Below are 16,939 nucleotides of genomic sequence, written 5' to 3' on the forward strand. Positions count from 1 at the left end.
ACATAGTGTTTAAGGTCATGAGACGAAGAAGCCTATTGATTTTCAACGATTTTCGATAATTACTGCTAGAGCTATGGCCCTTGATCACTTCAAAAAATCTTGTGGACGCTCTAGAGGTCAAAGTTAATATCCGATTGTCTTTAAATTTATACACAGTGTTTAAGGTCATGAGACGAAGAAGCCTTTTGATTTTCAGCGATTTCCGATAATTACTATCAGAGTTATGGCCCTTGATCACTTTGAAAAATCTTGTGGACGCTCTAGAGGCTAAAGTTAATATCCGATTAGCTTTAAATTTATACACAGTGTTTAAGATCATGAGACGAAGAAACCTATTGATTTTCAGCGATTTCCGGTAATTACTGCCAGAGTTATGGCCCTTGATCACTTTGAAAAATCTTGTTGACGCTCTAGAGGCTAAAGTTAATATCCAATTGACTTTAAATTGATACACAGTGTTTAAGGTCATGAGACGAAGAATTCTAATGATTTTCATCGATTTCCGATAATTTTTGCCAGAGTTATGGCCCTTAATCACTTTGAAAAATCTTGTGGATGCTCTAGAGGCAAAAGCAGTGGACACACTAGCCGAATGCTTCGCCCGATTCAACCTGTCGATTGCATCACCTTTCACGTCACATGATTAAACATGGCGGCGTCTATGTCTTCAATCTATCACGTTACTTCTCGATATGAGTGGTGATTGGCTAATGAATTCTATATTCGGCCGAATGCTTCGGCGAAGCGGACACACCAGGCGAATATAATTCGGCCGAATATATCAAACCTGTTTGATTCGGGCGAATCATTCGGCCGAATGACAGTGGACACACTTTGAAAAATTTTGTGGACGCTCTAGAGGCTAAAGTTATCATCCGATTGACTTCAGATTGATATAATGATTATCAATGAATCTTTTATGACTTGAACAGCTAAATCTATGATATTAAAAGTTTTGTATACTAAGCTTTAGCATGGGGCAGAACTTTATAAAAACCAAACAAATTCTAATCGTATTCTGATAATTACTTAATGAGTTCTTCTCTTAATCAGATTTTAATGTATTATAAATGTTTCATTACCGAAAAAAGTAAAAATATGCGACAACTCTTGTTGACTGCCCGGACGATATAGCTGCTGTGGGCGTATGTTTCGTTGCCTAGCAACCTATCTTTGTTGGTATTATCGGTGTCATGTTATTTTTGTAGACTATGTAAACAGCCAGTCAGAATATTTCCCTACGTCTCTGGCAGACTTAAAGGATATGCATAAGCTAAGCAAGTTACAGTTTATAATTAGGGCCTCATAATCCACTGGGGCACTAATATAATTGAGCCTCACAATCCACAGGGGCATTAATAAAATTGAGCCTCACAATCCACAGGAGCTCTGATATAATTGGAGCCTCACAGTGCACTAATATAATTGAGCCTCACAATCCACAGGGGCATTAATATAATTGAGCCTCACAATCCACAGGAGCACTGATATAATTGGAGCCTCACAGTGCACATGGGGCACTAATGTAATCCTATCAAAATTTATATAATTTCAGATATTGGTAGCTATTGGTTTATTGGGTTTTGTGATACGAAAAGCTCGAGTTGAGTTGAAGAAGACAGTGGACAGTATAAGTCATGTTGATAATACAGATGTAGGTAGTTATATTAATATTGATATACCACTTACGTAGGTATTTACAACAACACAATCAGACATAGTCTCCATTATTCCAGCCTATATTATCTATCTGAATATTGATCTTGACAAAATAGTATTATATTCTCTATATGGTAATTGGCCCTGTTCTCATATACTGGAAATGTCAACTGAATCCACAAGTTGACAGTGTACTCTGTATATTTTAAATACAGGGTTAAGATCATTTTTCCTCACAACCAATCGTAGGACATAAAATGTATGAACTTTGACACTGTATACAGATTTAGTGTTATTTTGTTCAGATTAGTCGAAGCAGAGACCATGTTCGTTTGTAGAATGGAACGATGGACAGGGATTGTTAGCCCATACATAAACCAGATATAACCCAAATTGTGGTCAGAAATGATTTACCTGTCGAATAGGACAGCTTTTGATCAAAAATGTCATTAATTTGATAAATGACATTGTAATGAACATTACAAAATTTTTATGATATGCAATAATTATGGCAAATCACCTAGCCTTTCAAAGATTGGGTGCTGTTAGTCTAAAAATTTGTAGAATTCATTAGTTAATTTATTTATTTATTTATGAATAAAGTTTAGTCAAACAGTGTACCCCGTATAGTATATCTGGATTTGATACAGACTAGTCAATTGTTTCTATTAAATATAACCTACTTGTAATGAGAGCTAAGGAGGTCTTATTTATTATTTTGCTCCAAGCAGGGTCACTTTGACACCCTGTTTCAAGATCCAATGAAAAGTTTATTTATGAATGTGTTATAAATTTGTTAATTTTATCTTCATGTTGTTAGTATAAATAATGGATTCTGTATAAATACATGTAGATTAGCTTTATATATTATAGCGTGCCTTAGATTAAACAACGATATTTATGACCTGAGAAACACGCACTACAACTTTATAGCATTAAAAATGTGTTGTGACTGATGATGAGATGTATATATAAATTTACTGTAGGTGTAAGTCTGGCCTTCTTGTTGGTTATTTTCATGGTGGACAGCCACAAAAGAGTAAGAACAATGCAAACTCCTGTTTCATACTTTGACTGAGAATTTTCAGTCGAATTCATTTCTTTGCACTATATCGCCTTTCCAAAGATTGCAGTTGTGATCTTTATATTGATTAACCATTATAATTAATAAATCTAAGCAAAGAGCCAGAGATTTCAGACCTCGTAGATGTATGAATGGTTAAATATAGTGATTTCAGACTTTGTAGAATGGTTAAATGTAGTAGAAATAGAATTCTCACGATGTTCATTATTATTTATATTTGTGTCATTATAGTTTTGCTCTAATAAAATAAGGAATTGTCAGTTTAACTTTAATTCGATTGAACTAATGTAGGCTACATGTAAATTCAATAATACAGATAATCTAATTAAAATTTAGTTCCAATTTCGTTTTCTTCATCATTGATTGTGATCAATCCACCCAAAACAAAACAGTTCTAGGTAATTTCAATGAGAGAAGCTATTAATGAAATTAACAATTAATTATGACCTAATAGTTTTAATACTCTTATTAACTGAGCAGGAACCATGCATGTTAAGTTTCACTTGTATTTTATTGTCAATGTAGTTTCATATTCTGTATATATTTCTCCACTATCCAGTTATTAGTATCATTTATTTGATAAAGTATCCTCATTGAAACCTTGCATAGTAGTAAAATCCATTATTGTATGTACTAATTGGAAGAAATTATTATATATTATTTTAAATAATGGTTGTAATATATGACAGTGTGTAGGTTTGTAAGGTATATTTTATTCTACTCTTTTAATTTTTAATAGAAGTCTTTTCTTACATAATTTTTGTTCAATCGGACCCTTTTTAAATCTATGCCCTTTGATAGTTGAAGGTTAATGTCATTTGTTTACAATCAATTTGATTTGTGATGTCTTCTTGATTACGCAAAGTATCCCTTTTAGTCAGTGTTCATTATATTAACAAATCAAAGCTACAAAATTATCACCTTAGATTACAATCCACTAATTAAATGAACATTAAATTACCTTTACAGCTTCTCAATATCTTAACGTAACTGTATTAGTGCTCCCTGCTTACTCATATTCAAATGATCATATTTGAATAGTTTTTCAAAGCTTCTGTTCACATTTTTTTTTGTCTCCTATGAAGTATTTGATAATATTTGTCCAATAAAAACAAATAATATTGAAAAATAAATAAATGATGAAACATTTTATTTGAAAGATTCATCATTTTTAGAAATAGGAAATTGCATCAAAAATAATCCACAAATTGAACAGGTTAATTGAATTGACTATTTGTATAGCAATTGAATTATGACTTACAAATCTGTAAGAAAGGATTTAAATATGAAGTTTCAATTCCATAATATCAATTGCAATATCCATGAATTCAACAAAATAGTTGAATTGACAGTTTATTGTTCAATGTATCGATTTTGTCCTCTTTAGTATGTATTTGTAGTGTATGATGGGTAGTTTTAATGTATGCCAGAATTTTTATGTTTATTTCTAAGACAAATGTTGATAATACTGACACCACTTGTGTCTATCTAGCTTTATATTTGCATAATAAAACAAATCCTATTTTATTGTTTACCTTAAAGATTTGCACCATTCATTGCATATAATATTCTTATAAAATAGCTTTCTTTAATGTATTTATAATCTATGCAAGTTACATGACCAGTGAGATAGAAAAATAGTTGTATTGCAACCGTATGACAAAACATTATATTTCTTAGTGTTTTAAGACTTGCTATTATCTTTGTAGATCTCTTCTGTTTCTCTTGTGTCTAAGAGAAGAGGATTATTATTGATTTTATAAGAAGATTAAATGGGCTTTTCGCTAATCTCTGTACTTATGATTTGCAAATCGATGATAATTAGGAAAGCAAATTTTACAGAGAACTTACAGTGAAACCAGTATAATAAGTGTTCGTACAGAATGGGTAAACTGCCTCTCTTCATAACAAGCATTTATAGTTATACTAGAAAGAAGCAAAACCTCTTTGATTTAGGTCAAAATGATGTACCGGTATTGAATTCGGTTGATATTATGTGTCATTATCTGTCCGTTAGTTTCATTTTGGCGTATTGTGTCTACACTTTTGGTCAATTATATCTCAACATCTATGGACATAAAAAAATTTAATGTAGACAGATTTTTCTCCCAAATAACAAATTTATACATCAAATCCAATGATATCAAGACTTTTACTTTTTACCCTGATCAAAGTGTTTTCGCTATTATTACACTTTTGATATATACTCTTCAAAAAACGTAGGGGATATTCAGAAACAATACAAAACTGTGGAAATGCACTGCTATTTTTATTAGAGGTAACCAGTGTATGTTTATAACAGGCCAATTGCCTACACATGAAGATAAACAGTTCATATGGGCGGCTTATCTGACGGACCCATTTCACTCGCAAAGAGATACACTGTCAAAAGTGAAAATGGACGTTTTTGATTTTTGTCATAATAATAGGTAATTGCTCCACCAATCCTCAGACATTCAACAATTCGTCCTGGCATGCTCATTGCTCCTAATCAACCGTCCAATCACGATTTGGGGCAATCTAAACCACTGCTCTTGCAGTGCCACGGCCAATTCTTGCAGTGTTGTCGGTTGATGTTGACGTCAACGAACACCGTCTCCCGATCATGTCCCAGACATGCTCTATAGGGGAAAGTCGGGACTTGTGGCTGACCAAGGCATATGGACAATATGGAGGTAGTCTTTCACGACAAGAGCGCGATAGACACGGGCATTATCATCTTGAAAGATGAAACGTTGAGCAAAGGGGAGAACTATCGGTGCCAGGATGTGGTCACGGTAGTACACACCAGTGACCCTTCCTTGAACAATATGCAAGTCCGTTCTGCCAGTCATGGTGATTCCTCCCCACACCATGACAAACCCACGCCCGAATCTGTATGCTGTCTGACGTTAACGTTGGCATGACGCTCATTTACATGCCTCCAAACGTGAGCACGCCTATCGGTGAAATCCAGAGTAAATCTGAACTCATCTGAGAACATTTAGCAATACATTTTGACCATTTTGGTTCATTTTTGTCCTATCCAGTGGTGTGGTCACCGCAGAAGAGAGTCATAACTTTTAGTCAAAACAATGGCCATAGACTGGTGATACAATCATAAAATAATCAAAACGACCAATTAAATATTTGTTATTTAATACAAATCCAATGATATGCATACTTATATAGATTTTGACCACATTTTTGCTTGTTTTGGTTTATAGCCGTTTTGACCATTATATCATGTTTATAATAGTTTATATGATCTGCGAAATATTTTATATTTTTCAACTCACATCTTATTTCAATTAGCCCCCATATGCCTATACCTCCAGGTTCGCCACACCACTGGGTCGCATGTTAAGTTTCATCTCTTAATATTGACTTTTAAGATACATAGGCCTACAGCCAAATTTCTACAAGGTCCTCCCTAATAAACAAACTATAAATTTTTGGAAAGCTTACAACACCACGTATACAAATCTAGAGAGTTCCAAGCAAAAAGTTTGCACTAACTCGATTTAGGGTCATATGAAAGTTATGATAATTGTCAAGTAAATGCTATATTTATACTAACAGTTGTGAAGTTGACATAAAATTAAATATTGGCGAATACACCAGATGATTTCATCCTATGCAAAGAATATGCTATTGGTTAAATTTTGATTTAAAGCAAAATGCAGAAAACATAATGGACAGTGGAACATACAGAATTTCAGAAATCCATTTATGGTAAAAGGAGTTACCTCCCTTTATGGAAAATATCAATAATTATTGATAACAGTTTATTGTTCAAAGAATTTATACGATAAACTGAATAAGATTTAACTACAGACAAGGGCCTATATAAGTTCAACTTTTTATCAGATAGGATATGAGGCTAAAGGTCTAACAAATATTTAACCTCAAACATAGTATCTACAGATAATTAGTTTTATCACTAAAATAGATATGGCCAAAACTAAATAATACTGTAAAGGGAGTGACAATATTGTAAAAATCAAATGGGGTTTAATGTCAGACTGTTCTGCACCAACCCGTATAGTGAAGATGAGCATACGTCATACATTATGAGTGGGGGGGGTACAGCTAGTATGCAAGTGTCATCTTCTGTGTGCAATGGAGCCGCGGTGACTCAGTAAAAAACTGGCTCACTTACCAGGCGGCCCAGGGTTTCATCCCAGTCTGGCGTGGTTTCCCCTTGTATTGGCTTACTAATCAGGAAGTCCAGGGGTTTCAGCATTGTTTCCCCTTGTCAGTGGTGTGGTGTAGGAAGTGGGGGGGGGGCTGTGATGGGCAGAATCTAGTTATTCATATGGAATATTCATATGGAATATAAAACTGAGGTCCCGTGCACGTAAAAGAACTTTAAATTCGAAATAAAGAGTAGACCCTAACATTGCTGTTTGGACCAAATTCCCCCTATAGTATGATGTTTGCCGGACGTATGTACATCTTCATTATCCGGATTGATACTGAACAGTTAGGCATTAAACTCCATTTGGTTTTTTGTTCTCTTCATTACAATTGCCACTCCCTTACAGTATTATTTAGGTTTTGCCATATATCTATTTTAGTGAGAAAATTACATAGATACTTTGTTTCAATTTAACTATTTGTTAGGAATTTAGCCCCAAATCTAATCTGAACTAAAAGTTTACAGATATATTAGTAGAAATACTGATATGGGAGAACATACATTATTACATGGTCCATTTTTCGGGCAATGTATTTCAGTTTTTTTGGGCACAAGCATCAGAGAATTGAGAATGTGACCATATATCATGGAAATATAATTGTGTAATTAATTAAAAATAAACCACCATCACAGCTTTGTTAAAAATTCATTTTAGTTAATTTGGGTGACAAAGAAATTTTTCGGGCAAATAGGCTCCCAACTGAAATTGGCCCCCTTACCTGTTGTTCAATCCGATTCAGTTTTTTGAATCAAATATTGTTTAAACTATTGTTTTCCCTCCCATCCGAAAGATTGGGCATTGTCCTTCCAGCCCACTCACACCCCGTACCACTGACCGGGGGAAACCGCACCGGGGTTGTCTTGTACATGTACATATCTAATCTGTGTTAGTGTAGTAAATGTGAAAATGAAACAAAAAAACTGTTAAAGAAACTGAATTTGATGTTTATTGTATTTATACATGTAATGACAGTGATGAAGATAACAACTAACTTTCGTCGGTGATGTGTCAAACGGGTGTATCTAAGAATTTCTAAAGATTAAGAAATAGAACCTTTTGCATTTCAAAATTTCCACAAATCAAGAATTGGACACATGATACCCAGAACAGTTTTAATTGGCGTAGAGATACACAGCTTAGAAAGAAATGTGCATAAAAAATGCAAAAAAGTGTGTTTGACTAATTTCCAGAGATACACACTTTTGACACTTCACCGATGCTTTGATGACTTTTAAAGTGAAGAGTAACTGCATAAATTTGATTTTCAATAATTGTTTTACTTCAAACTAGTTTTTGTCTTATATCTATATTTGTTAGCAAATTACACAATTATAGATACAGTCTCAGTTTAAATGTTTGTAATTCGACATTAAATATCTGAACTAGAGGTTTACAGCTACCTGTAGTAAAAATAATGTAGGGTATAATTGAAAGGGTATGTTGGTGTGGGTTTATGTTTCAGTGAAAAAAAAAAGTGGTTTCAATGCGATTTACAAAACTACGGACAGAGTCTGGTCTCCATTACATCATGCACATATTGCTCAACCAATGTCAAACATATCTCCTTGCTCATCAGACTAGGCGCTCCGCCCATAATTTCTGGGTAAACACCCGCTCACCAACCCTTGCAGCCCCCTGGGACCCCATAAATGATATAAATATTGGGCTTGTGTGCTCACACATGGTCTTGTGCATCATACAGGATCAGCAGTCAACACACCTGAAATACTGTTATCAATTGCAGACAATTGACAGAAAGGGAGATAACTCTCTATTACCGTTAATGGATTTCCAAAATTCTGTATGCTCCCTTGTCCATTATGTTTTCTGCATTTTGGTTTAAATCAGTATTTAACCAATAGCATATTCTTTGCCGAGCATGAAGGCATTGTTTTTTTAGTATAAATATAGCATTTAGTTGAAACTTATCACAATTTTCATCTGGCCCTAAATCGAGTCAGTGCAAACATTTTGATTGGAACTTTCTGGATTTGTGTTCCTGGTGTTATAAGCTTTCCAAAAATGTATAGTTTGTTTATTAGGGAGGACCTTGTAGCAGAATTGTGTTTCTAAACAAGCTAGAAATTTTGGCTACATGCCTAACATGACCATAATTCCCTATTTATATTATGATAAGCGCACTAGCGATTATTTACCTACATCTTTTCACAAATTTAATTGAAAACTTTATACTAAAACCAATGGTCTCTGATGATCCAGTAATATAGATAAGTGATCGCTGGCCTTTATTTTTAAATGGGTATATATTTAATATAGATGTAATTATTTATAATGGATTGTTTCCTGTGGTTTCATATAATATCATCGATAATAGACCATGTTTTTATGTTACAAACTATGTTGTTGAAACTTAGTGCTGATGATGTAAATAAATATTTAGTATCCATTCATTTAAAATTTTTGTTTTATATGCTCACATTTAATGTGGTCATGTTGTCATCATCTCCATCCGTTATCCATATCCAGTATATTATCAGTAGGCCTACTCTAAAGTTCAGAGTTCTTTTTCACATTTGCAGTGGTGCTTTATTTTGTCAAAAGGAAGGAATTTATCTCCCCATGTATGATCCAATTGTCAATTTAAATGCATATTGCAGAGTTATGTAACATGTCTATTGCAGTTCTTTCTTTTGGCCTCAGTGTTATATAAATTATTCCGTCTTCATTAGCCCAGTATAGGAGCAGAACAGTAGGACGTTAAACCCAATTTCATTTCATTTCATTTCATTTCATTTCATTTATATAAATTATTAATTAGACATTTATTCCCATCACAAGCTCATAATCAACTCTGCAGACCATAGATGATTGTTATTTTGAACAGATTGAAACACCATTACATACGACTTTGTTTATTTGCTCAGAATGAAGTAATTTGCCTGAAAGTTTTCAATGTGATGTTTTAAAACTTGGTGCCTTGCATTAGTATGGACCTAAGTCAGGGGGGGGGGGGGGGAGTTGTGTGATTTTGGCCACTAAGATTGCTACTTCAGTGACCGAGAATTCCCATCATGCATCACAGTCACACTCTCTAAATGACTGATACATTCATTTTCTCTACATTACAAATATCCAGCAGAAATTACATTTCAGTCAAAAATGCAATTCTGGAATACCCTGAAAATCTATGAATCAAGGTTATGAAAACTTACCACCTGTTCACTGACAAATGTCACCTTTCCAAAATAATTCCCTGGGAAATTCCACATATTTCTCTATATAGTGTATATGCTTCCTGCTAGTTTCTAAAACAATATTTACGGCACAAATAGTTTTGTCTGCCATGTGAACTTAAAGTTGCAATTTCAAATTTTCAAGTTATATTTTTAAAATGTATTAAAATAAAGCCTTAAAATAAATGGTATCCATAAACAGTCCTACCTTGTTAAAGAATAATCCTATTAATCTTATAATTCGCTATTGCCAGCTGAGAAATTGGCAAAAATATCATTTTTAATTTCAAATTCCAACGTTGGAAAATGGCTGCCCCATGTTGTCAATAGCAAAACAGGTGAGGTAATTGTGTTGTTATTTCCTGTGTCATAGATTTTTAAGGGTGGGAAATAATGCCCATGATCGTATAAAAGTGAGTTGATAACCTATTGAGCAAAAGACATAGAAATAATTATGTTTTGACTTTCTTAGAAAAGTTGAAATTCTCGCTTTAAATGATGAAGAAATTATTTGTTCTAGAAAGAGTAAGCCTCAAGCTTAATGCATGACTACTGTTAATATTTAAAGGGGCATTATGTAAGATTTCTATAAAGAGCTGACATTTTTTGCTTTAATAGTTAAAATATAGATAATGAAAAGAAAATATGCTAAAAATTTCCGTCAAATTGCTTTACTTTGAACATAGATATTCGTGATCCAATCTTAGGCTTGTTTATTTCATCCACGAAAAAACATATTCAAATCCACTAAACATCATAGATTAACACTGGCATCGAGAATTGATTATGGTCTGGATAAGTTAATTAATGTCTAACTAGTCAGTTAGATATCATTTAAGGCCTAAAGAAAGACCTGCAATAGGCAAATTTATTTCTGCATAATCATAGGCGTACGGGAAATTTTTTGACTGGGGGGGCGTTGGTGGTTGGTGCCCAAAAAATGTAGTTAGGTTCTTAGTATGTTACATAATAATTATAAATTCACTGTTAAATTGGACACATTCAAGAACGCAATATTTTTTTATACAACTTTTACAAAGTACAATATTGTGTGCCCAAATTTTCCCAGCATTGATCTATGTTGTTTACATTAGTGAGGTGAAGAAACTTTTTATAATTTCAAAATTTTCTGTTAATTTCTTCTGGAGTTATGGGGAGGGGGAGGGTATGGCCCAATGGTTAGCACTTACCTGCTGTATCTTAATGTCTGTCATTGAGTCATCTGGCATGGTTTCAATTCCCCCGTTGTACGTGACAAGGAGTTGGGTCGCCTGTCCAACCTCGTGGGTTTTCTCCGGGCCTCCGGTTTCCTCCCACTGCTAAAGACCCCTACGCGCATGCGAATTATTGAAATAAAATTGAACCATGTGTTAGTCCCGAAATGACCTAGTTTGAGTCAGGAGGACCCGGAGAAAACACACACGATTGGACACACAACTCTATTCCTTGTCACATACACAATGACAAACCTTATCTAAAGTGGGGGGGTTGGATGGCCGAATTTTTAGCATGCGCGCGCTGTATCATAAGGCCTATCATTGAGTCAACTGCAGGCATGGTTTCGAATCCCCAGTTGTACGTGACAAGGAGTAGGGTTGCCTGTCCAGTCTAGTGGGTTTTCTCTGGGTCCTCCGGTTTCCTCCCACTGCTAAAGACCCCTACATGCAAGCGAATTATTGAAATAAAATTAAACCATATGTTAGTCCTGAAATGACCTAGTTTGTGTTGAGTGGACGTTAAACCCCATTTCTCTTTCTCTCTTATCTAAAGTGCATGTTTGTCAAAATTCCAATTACCAGTATCCATCAATTTTTATACGCCCACATTTTCATGTGGACGTATTATGCCGTCGCCCCTGTCCGTCCGTCCGTCCACAATTTGTTTGTGGACACTCTACAGGTCACAATTCTTATCCGATTTTGACGAAACTTGAAATATAGGTTTATCTCCAAAAGATCTCGGTTCCTTTCGATATTGGCATGTATCGGATCGAAACTTCATGGATTATGGCTGTTTGTACGAAAAATCACGTTTTTAGCTTGTGGACACAGAGGTCACAATTTTTATCCGTTTTTGTTGAAACTTGAAATCTAACTTGATAATCCAAAGATCTCGGTTCCTTTCGATATTCGCGCATATCGGACCGTAACTTCCTGAATTATGGCCCCTGATTGTACCAAAAATCGTGTTTTTAGCTTGTGGACCCTATAGAGGTCATAATTTTTGTCCGATTTAAAAAAACGTATTATTTTATCACTGTTACACCCTAAGGATAGCTGAGTTCGAATTTCGTGAAAATCGGCCCAAAATTGACAGACAAAATGGCCGCCGTTCGTTCTCAAATAGCGTAAAAGTATGGTATATCAAGGTTATGGACCCTATAGAGGTCACAATTTTTATCCGATTTTGTTGAAACTTGAAATGTAAGTTTATAACCCACAGATCTCGGTTCCTTTCGATATTCGCGCATATCGGACCATAACTTCCTGAATTATGGCCCCTGATTGTACGAAAAATCGCGTTTTTAGCTTGTGGACACTATAGAAGTCATAATTGTTATCCGATTTAAAAAAAACAACGTATTATTATATCACCGTTACACCCTACGGACGACTGAGTTCGATTTCGTGAAAATCGGCCCAAAATTGACAGACAAAATGGCCACCGTTCGTTCTCAAATAGCGTAAAAGTATGGTATATCAAGGTTGTGGACCCTATAGAGGTCATAATTTTTATCCGATTTAAAAAACGTATTATTATATCACCGTTACACCCTAAGGATGGCTGAGTTCGAATTTTGTGAAAATCGGCCCGAAATTGACAGACAAAATGGCCGCCGTTCGTTCTCAAATAGCGTAAAAATATGGTATATCAAGGTTGTGGACACTATAGAGGTCACAATTTTTATCCGATTTTGTTGAAACTTGAAATGTAAGTTTATAACCCAAAGATCTTGGTTCCTTTCGATATTCGCGCATACCGGACCTTAACTTCCTGAATTATGGCCCCTGATTGAAATCTAAGTTGATAATGCAAAGATCGCGTTTTTAGCTTGTGGACCCTATAGAGGTCATAATTTTTATCCGATTTAAAAAAACGTATTATTATATCACCGTTACACCCTAAGGATGGCTGAGTTCGAATTTCGTGAAAATCGGCCCAAAATTGACAGACAAAATGGCCGCCGTTCGTTCTCAAATAGCGTAAAAGTATGGTATATCAAGGTTGTGGACCCTATAGAGGTCACAATTTTTATCCGATTTTGTTGAAACTTAAAATGTAAGTTTATAACCCAAAGATCTTGGTTCCTTTCGATATTCGCGCATATCGGACCGTAACTTCTTGAATTATGGCCCCTGATTGTACCAAAAATCGCGTTTTTAGCTTGTGGACCCTATAGAGGTCATAATTTTTGTCCGATTTAAAAAAACGTATTATTATATCACCGTTACACCCTAAGGATGGCTGAGTTCGAATTTCGTGAAAATCGGCCCAAAATTGACAGACAAAATGGCCGCCGTTCGTTCTCAAATAGCGTAAAAGCATGGTATATCAAGGTTGTGGACACTATAGAGGTCACAATTTTTATCCGACTTTGTTGAAACTTGAAATGTAAGTTTATAACCCAAAGATCTTGGTTCCTATCGATATTCGCGCATATCGGACCGTAACTTCCTGAATTATGGCCCCTGATTGTACCAAAAGTCGCGTTTTTAGCTTGTGGACCCTATAGAGGTCATAATTTTTTATCCGATAAAAAAAAAACGTATTATTATATCACCATTACACCTTAAGGACGGCTGAGTTCGAATTTCGTGAAAATCGACCCAAAATTGACAGACAAAATGGCCGCCGTTCGTTCTCAAATAGCGTAAAAGTATGGTATATCAAGGTTGTGGACCCTATAGAGGTCACAATTTTTATCCGATTTTGTTGAAACTTGAAATGTAAGTTTATAACCCAAAGATCTTGGTTCCTTTCGATATTCGCGCATACCGGACCTTAACTTCCTGAATTATGGCCCCTGATTGTACGAAAAATCGCGTTTTTAGCTTGTGGACCCTATAGAGGTTATAATTTTTATCAGATTTTAAAAAAACGTTTTATTATATCACCGTTACACCCTAAGGACGACTGAGTTCGAATTTCGTGAAAATCGGCCCAAAAATGACAGACAAAATGGCTGCCGTTCTTTCCCAAATAGCGTAAAAATATGGCATATCAAGGTTGTGGACCTATATAGAGGTCACAATTTTTATCCGATTTTGTTGAAACTTGAAATGTAAGTTTATAACCCAAAGATCTCGGTTCCTTTCGATATTCACGCATATCGAATTGTAATTTCCTGAATTATGGCCCTTGATTGTAGGAAAAATCACTTTCTTGTTAGCTTGTTCTCTATCCATCTCTCGAAAATGTGGGCGTATCCTGCCTGGCAGCCGCTGGTTCCTTTTTTATACGCCCACATTTTCATGTGGACGTATATTGTCGCCCCTAGCTGTCCGTCCGTCCGTCCACAATTTGTTTGTGGACACTCTACAGGTCACAATTCTTATCCGATTTTGATGAAACCTTGAAAATCAGCCCAAAATTGACAGACAAAAATGGCCGCTGCTCGTTCTCAAAATATGGTATATCAAGGTTGTGGGCCCTATAGAGGTCACAATTTTTATCTGATTTTGTTGAAACTTGAAATGTAAATTTATAACCCAAAGATCTCGGTTCCTTTCGATATTCGTGCATATTGGACCGTAACTTCCTGAATTATGGCCCCTGATTGTACGAAAAATCAGTTTTTAGCTTGTGGATCCTATAGAGGTCATAATTTTTATCCGATTTAAAAAACGTATTATTATATCACCGTTACACCCAAAAGACGGCTGAGTTTGAATTTCGTGAAAATCGACCCAAAACTGACATACAAAATGGCTGCCCTTCGTTCTCAAAGAGCATAAAAATATGGTATATCAAGGTTGTGGACCCTATAGAGGTCACAATTTTAATCCGATTTTGTTGAATCTTGAAATGTATGTTTATAACACAAGGATCTCGGTTCCTTTCGATATTTGCGCATATCCAATTGTAATTTCCAGAATTATGGCCCTTGATTGTAGGAAAAATCACTTTCTTTTTAGCTTGTTCTCTATACATCTCTCGAAAATGTGAGCGTATCCTGCCTGGCAGCCGCTGGTTTATATTTAAATTTGGATATGATGGGTATAAAATGCATGTCTATACACACATCCTTCCTTGTTAATCATATTTTGAAATCGTTCACCACAATGTTTCACCCCCTTTTACTCAATTAAAATTAAAGTTATTATAGCAGTTCAACATTAGGCCCTCTTAGTTCAAATGTATTCCTATTATAAATATTCTTTTAATAGGTGTAGAGATTAAAGTGTTAATGTATTTTCTCACAGCATAGTGTATGACATAAAATCAATATTTCATTTTATTTCTTTGAAAAGTGTAGGGTGTGGCTGAAATCAAAATACATTTATATAGGTCACCTTCAGATAGCCTCTCTTACTTCACAACAAGTCAGGCTACATGTCAGGTATAAAATCAGGTAGGTTTAATAGATAAATGAGGCCAATATCTGAGCTTAAGAAGTATGTTCTGACTTAGTTTTCCTAAACATCACTTCTCAAATTCTGAGTTTATTATTATTAATGTGTAGTATTAATGGTGGAAATATTTGAAAGAAGCAGTGACTGATGAAAGAATATGTTAATGGGTATTGTTATTCCATAAAATTAATAGTTTTGAGTCTGAGTTTTACAAACCTCCACAATTCTCAAATTCAGGGTTTGAATCCTGACCTGGTAAGGTTGTCCCACAGGAAAATCAGGATAAATTTTTATTGGAGTGAACCCAAGACATTCTGGTTAGAGAGAAAGAGAAATGGGGTTTAACGTCCACTCGACACAAACAAGGTCATTTCCGGACTAACACATGGTTTAATTTTATTTCAATAATTCGCTTGCGCGTAGGGGTCTTTAGCAGTGGGAGGAAACTGGAGGCCCAGGAGAAAACCCACGAGGTTGGACAGGCGACCCTACTCGTTGCCACGTACATCAGGGATTCGAAACCAGTTGACTCAATGACAGACTTTTTGGTACAGCCCGCGCGTTCTAACCATTCAGCCACCCAACCCCCCTTCTGGTTAGAGAGCCAGATACTCATATGAATGACTTGTAATATTATGATACATTTAGTTTGTTTGTATTTTAAAGGTTTAAATAACGGTGTGTAGAAAAGCAACATGACAGAACGACTAACATTATATTATTTACCAGGATCTTATTATTCACAAAAGGTAAAAAGTAGTATTGCCAAGCAACCAATTTACTACAAAAACAACAATTTTCAGATTGCTTACAAAGTTTTGCTAACAGCAATAGCAATTATTAGTCATACTCAACTCTGATTTTCGAAAGAAGGCAATATTGTGATGTTAAAATAAGTTATTTACAAGAATACAAGTAACAAGGAAAATACAATTGCATGAAATTGATGCATGATTTTGAATTTAAATAGAGTTTTTCCTTATGAATAGCCGAACTATCCCACCAAGTATGATACAAAAACCTTGACATGTAGAGCATTATTTACAAGGCAATAGCTTCTCATTAATGGATGTGTCAATATGCAGTGGCAGGACACTTTTAAGGAAACAAATTATAGATTTTCTTATTATCTCCTTAACGACATTTTGCTTTAAGGTGCATATAGATTATTAACATAGTAATAGCCTAACCCACTGGTTGGATGTTAAGCCTACAATGGCTCTTATTTTTTATCAAGGTCTGTCTTTT

At 35.0% G+C, this 16,939-nt stretch overlaps 1 protein-coding gene across 4 annotated transcripts in view; it reads left to right on the forward strand.

The window, feature by feature from the left end:
• Positions 1–16,939, forward strand: part of LOC126816572 (transmembrane protein 64) — a 28,476-nt gene that overhangs the window by 6,876 nt on the left and 4,661 nt on the right. Inside the window, exons 4-5 of one of the 4 annotated variants that reach the window (XM_050543247.2) lie at positions 1,556–1,658; positions 16,358–16,440. In XM_050543247.2, coding sequence (XP_050399204.1) covers positions 1,556–1,658; positions 16,358–16,377 — 123 coding nt within the window. In that variant the 3' untranslated portion in view covers positions 16,378–16,440. Of the gene's footprint in view, positions 1–1,555; positions 5,401–15,266; positions 15,336–15,569; positions 15,691–16,357; positions 16,441–16,939 lie in introns of those variants that run through there. The other 3 variants (XR_007678444.2, XR_007678443.2, XM_050543246.1) reach the window with 3 other exon arrangements.

Source organism: Patella vulgata, chromosome 3 (genome assembly GCF_932274485.2).
Source record: "Patella vulgata chromosome 3, xgPatVulg1.2, whole genome shotgun sequence".
Classification (NCBI taxonomy): domain Eukaryota; kingdom Metazoa; phylum Mollusca; class Gastropoda; family Patellidae; genus Patella; species Patella vulgata.